Source organism: Alosa sapidissima, chromosome 9, assembly GCF_018492685.1.
Source record: "Alosa sapidissima isolate fAloSap1 chromosome 9, fAloSap1.pri, whole genome shotgun sequence".
In the NCBI taxonomy this organism is placed as follows: domain Eukaryota; kingdom Metazoa; phylum Chordata; class Actinopteri; order Clupeiformes; family Clupeidae; genus Alosa; species Alosa sapidissima.
In genome coordinates this window covers 3393844-3398843 of record NC_055965.1, presented here as the reverse complement: position 1 = coordinate 3398843, position 5000 = coordinate 3393844, and the positions used below count along the sequence as shown (strand labels likewise).

General features: G+C 39.5%; 1 protein-coding gene across 3 annotated transcripts in view; it reads right to left on the bottom strand.

The window, feature by feature from the left end:
- Positions 1-3269: 3269 nt before the first annotated feature.
- Positions 3270-5000, bottom strand: part of ntn1a (netrin 1a) — a 55965-nt gene continuing 54234 nt past the window's right edge. For all 3 annotated transcript variants that reach the window (XM_042102991.1, XM_042102993.1, XM_042102992.1), the window contains one exon: positions 3270-4178. In XM_042102991.1, the coding sequence (XP_041958925.1) occupies positions 3850-4178 (329 nt within the window). In that variant the 3' untranslated portion in view covers positions 3270-3849. The remainder of the gene's footprint in view (positions 4179-5000) is intronic.

Here is a 5000-nt window from a genome sequence, read left to right as displayed (position 1 = left end):
CTACCGCTTACTTTTATAACAAGTCCCCATTAATTCAATTAAACTGTGAAGAAACTGAATCATTTGGAGGAAAATGCAAGGACGTGTAATTTGGTATCTAAAGTTAGATATAAGGAAGCGGATGCTTCTCCATATGGAGTGACGTGGTGTCATGGGAACTCATCCTCATCCTTCAGCTCTGTCTCAGGTGAGCCACATATGGGACTGTGGACAGATGTATGTGTGTGTGTGTGTGTGTGTGTGTGTGTGTGTGTGTGTGTGTGTGTGTGTGTGTTCACCCCGCCCCAGACTGTGCCCTCAAGGACTCACACTAGCACAATCAGCGTTCTGTCTACCACACAATGACGACAGAGGAGGTCGAGGACCCTAGTGAAATAAAAGGGTTTATTTTCAACCGAATTGCTGGATTTAGTTCTATGCTCGATGCTCAGTAGTTATCATCTCAGACACCCCAACCCCCCATCCCACCCCTCCCCTAATCTGGTTTGGAATCACAACCATCTAAACAACCATAAAAGGTAATAAAAAAGGCAAATAACAAAATCCACACTGTCTTGTGTCATTAAATATTTCCATACATAAGAACCATAATATATTAGTACACATCAAACAACATTGCAGACTTTCTTGCATTGGCCACAGCTAAATTTACAAGTCAGTATGAAACAAAAAGCAACTGCCGGTCATATGGAGAACCAGGACACTGTCATCTCATTGCTTGAAAGAACGACTGATCTAAAATTTACATCGTGGTATTACAGGTACAAAAATGAGTTTGTGATTTGATTACATATCTAGTGGCAAACATGAATACATTTACATATGATACTGTAGTTGATGAATATAGAGATGAGGGCAGTAACATGTCAGTCTATGTATAAATATTACATCTTATACCTTTGTGTTTCATCATTGCAATGACAGCAGTACATAGCATATGTGTGTATGTGTATATATATATATATATATATATATATATATATATATATATATATGAATGAATGATCTGTACAAGTCCAAATTTCCACTTCAGATTCCTTTTGCCCATGCTTGCCTGCGTCACGGTATCACGTCGGTGCGTCTCCAGCTGAAGTGGAAGTGTGTCGTCTTTTAATAAGGTCCAGCTACTTAACATGTCTGACATAATTATTGTAATCAATTCTTGACACTGGAACTGGAAATCAATATGGGGCATTAAGAACTCATCTTTCACATCCTCTTTAGTGCTGTGAAATGGGTGGATAGTGTATGATTAGCATGATCTCATCAGAACAAAACAAATGTGAATGACTGGTGTGCTCAATCTAGAAGTAAAAATGTGAAAATCAGGACATTCATGGTGTAAAATAATGCCCTTGAGGACTCCAGAGATGTTTATTAGTGATATTTATCTGTCACCTATAATTGCCACAATACTTTCTAGCATTTTTTTAACGATTTCCACCAAATCATCATGTGCCAGATGCATATGCTGCAAAATATGTTATTAAATTCTAATTCATGCTATTAAAAAAAAAAACTATCTATACAAATTACATTTCGACTGGAAAACCACTTTTTGTGCCCTGAGGAAAGCTTACACTACCTCTCACATCGCACAAATGGTCTTATATTTTATTGGCAAAATAGACAAATATATATAAATATAAACGGATTAAGCAAGCTTAATAGTACTCAGACAGACTTTCAAACTCCCCTCACAGTGGCAGCTCAAATAAATATGTGCACTGTGTTTTTATTTATGGTTTGAAATAACTCCAAATTGTTTGAAATGTTTGCAAATGTTTATGCTGCGGTAGAGAGAACTGGAAACGTTCATTCCAGCATTGAGAAGTCTGCTTATTTAGACCAAGGGTCTGGGTGTTTTTCAGTTTCAAAGCTTTCTTTCTTAAGCTTTCTAACATTATTGATATTATTTGACTATATTGTTTGTAAAACAAATACCAGTGATACCAATGATGATTTCTAACAAGAATTAAAAAAGAAAATACCCAGTCGGATTAAGTAGACATATAAATGGGTTCATTGTATCCAAGTTCAATCATTTATAGCTAAGAATATTAAATTGAGGATATTACGAGTTTCTCTGCTATGTTGAGAGTTGCTGCTCCTTTGTCTTAATTTCATGAGCTTGTACTTGCTGTTCATGGCATGGCAGATCCCCTGTTATATGGCACCCATAGCAACTGCAGAGTTTTTAGTCATTTTACAAGCACAGGTTACAACTGAAAATACTCTGTGTGGTTACACAATATACACACCTTGAAAATATAACAAAGCAAACTCCCCAAATCGGTGGGACCAGAACTGGCTTCAATTCCATCAGAGCTCCACAAATTCAGCAGTGAATCAACACTCTGATCCACAGGTGAGCTTTTGGAGCTGCCTTGACAACCAACACTGTTAAGCAACAGCGCTGGTTTGATTAACCTCTGACAATGTCCACAGGTTGTCTTTTTAGTTTTTCCAACCTTGAAATGGTTGCAGCCATAGGAAACAAATGCACAGCGATATAAATACATCATCAACAGATAAAAAAAAAGAAGAAAGGAAATTATATTATGGTCAGTCGTTCTCCTGGTGCTACCAAGAATCATCGTAAGTGTCCATAGCAGTGAAAAAAGTTTCCTTGTCAGTCCTTTTTGTACGGATGGAAATTAAGTAATCCAAAAACACTGTTGAGATTAGTGGCCAAAGAGCAGCACCAATTAAAACTTACATGCAGTTATGAACTATACATAAGGGCTTGGATGGTCAGCAGTTATGAACTATAAGGGCTTGGATGGTCAGCCCTAAACAACAACTTTCATTTGAACTTTTTGCCCTCACCTCACCCTAAATACTGACTGCCTCACCAGACAAAACAAACAAAACTGTGTTTATGAATGTCCAATGTTTATGTCTAATAGAGACTAATGTTATGCTTATAAAGGGCCATGAACGTCTTAACTCCATGTGCCCTTTGTCATCAAACCCATGTAATGTAGATGCAGAAATGACTGAAGGACAAAACTCTTTTTATGCAACTTGGTGGTACTCTAGGAGTGTGTGTCTGTTGTATAGGATTAGCCTAATACATAATAATTGTACCACCATAATTTGAATAGAACGATTTATTATAAATAAATATTGTGATAAAACTGTTTTGTAATCATGACATCTGAAAAACTGGTAATGAAGTAAGAATGTGAAAACACTCCACAGTTTCTGTCGTCTTAGTAGAAACGCAGATTTATCTCCTCCCAGCAGATTTTACATCTTCAATATGCTCACTTACTGGCCAGTTGGTGAAAGAGTTTGTTGCAATGGCTTGCTTTGTGTTTCATTAGCAGTGGGAAAATGTTTCAATGACATTGATTCAAGACATATTGAAGCTGAGAGAAAACTCCACTGGGTAGCCTACTAAATGGGTTTGGGTAAGTATACTGTAGGTGCAAACTCCACTGGGTACTAAATGGGTTTGGGTAAGTATACTGTAGGTGCAAACTCCACTGGGTACTAAATGGGTTTGGGTAAGTATACTGTAGGTGCAAACTCAGCAAAATCCACATGACAGAATGCAATCTTGAAGAAAATGATAAACAATATGACAAGAAAATACAAGGTGAGCTCCTTCACAAAAAAAAGTTCCTATTTCAAATATCATCCTAATAATCTCTTCATGCCTCCACTCAAAGCAGCAACGGTCAATCCCTCTCTCCTTCTCTCCTTCTCTCCCTCTCTCCTTCTCTCTCTCTCTCTCTCTCTCTCTGTCCGTCTCTCTGTCTCTCCGTCTCTCCTCTTCCTTAATCCCTCCGTCCAGCTCTGAGTTGTCCCCCCTCGTCGACCCGCTTGTCTTCTCCGCGTCCCCTAGGCCTTCTTGCACTTGCCTTTCTTCTCCCGCTGCTGGAACTTCCTGAGCCTCCGGGCCCACGTGTCCCTCCACTGGATGACCAGGCTGCCCTTGTCCGCCACCACCCCGCTCTGGCCCGGCGAGTCCTCGTCATTGCCCAGCAGCAGGTACTTCTTGCCGGGCTTGATCTTGGGGCATTTGCAGGCCACGTCCTTGGCGCGCACCCACAGGAACTGGTCCCCGCGTCGGATTCGGCTCTCGCCCTGCTTGTAGACGGAGATGATGTTGACGGTGAACTTCCACCATTCGCCCGCCTTGTCCGCCTTCAGGATGTGAACCTGGACGGCTGTTGACAGAGCGAGAAAAGTGGGTGAGAGTTCCGGAATTGTTTACTTAATAATGCCACATCATTGGAGAGTATTTAATCTTAATTATACAGTGTATTTTTCGAATAAACAGTTTTTATTGGCGTAACATTCGAGACAAACTAGCGGTACGATAATTAACAGTAATTATATGAGGGCAGGTAATTCTAGTGTTTATATCTCCCAAAATAGACTTTTGATTATTTAATGTCAGTGTAGATAACTGTATGCATAATTATATGACTAAACTTTGTTGTTGTTGTGAATCTGGACAGATGAAAGAGTAAAGTACAGACAGAGAAGTTCCGCATCATTTCATTATTTCATGTTGATACAAAACATGAGGCAGCATTAGGTGAGTTTATCATGGGAATTAAAAAGTAGGAGAGTGCGAGTGCTAGGTGCCAGTGTGTTCCCGGCATTTGAGCATTCCTTCCTTGTGGTGACCTCTGTCCTGTCTGTGTGGCCCAACACATTCTTTTCCTCAGCTGCAGTTGCCATGGCCATTACAGCTGGGAATATATCTGTCAACAATGGAAACTCACAAACGCCTGTCTATGTCATAAATTTCCCCTGTAATAGTTTCTTTTCCGAAATCAAAGTTTCCTAAAACAATGACAAAAACTCCGGAGATAGCAATGGAGCATATTGGGATAACTTGTAAGACATCCCACATTTTTGGAATAGGATTTTTCTTTTTTTTTTAGGAATGGAACAGAAAATGCAGCATTACAATCTTTAAGGTGCAGAAGAACATTTACAATCCCAGTTACTGATTTACTGATCATTGTCCCAAAGACCCC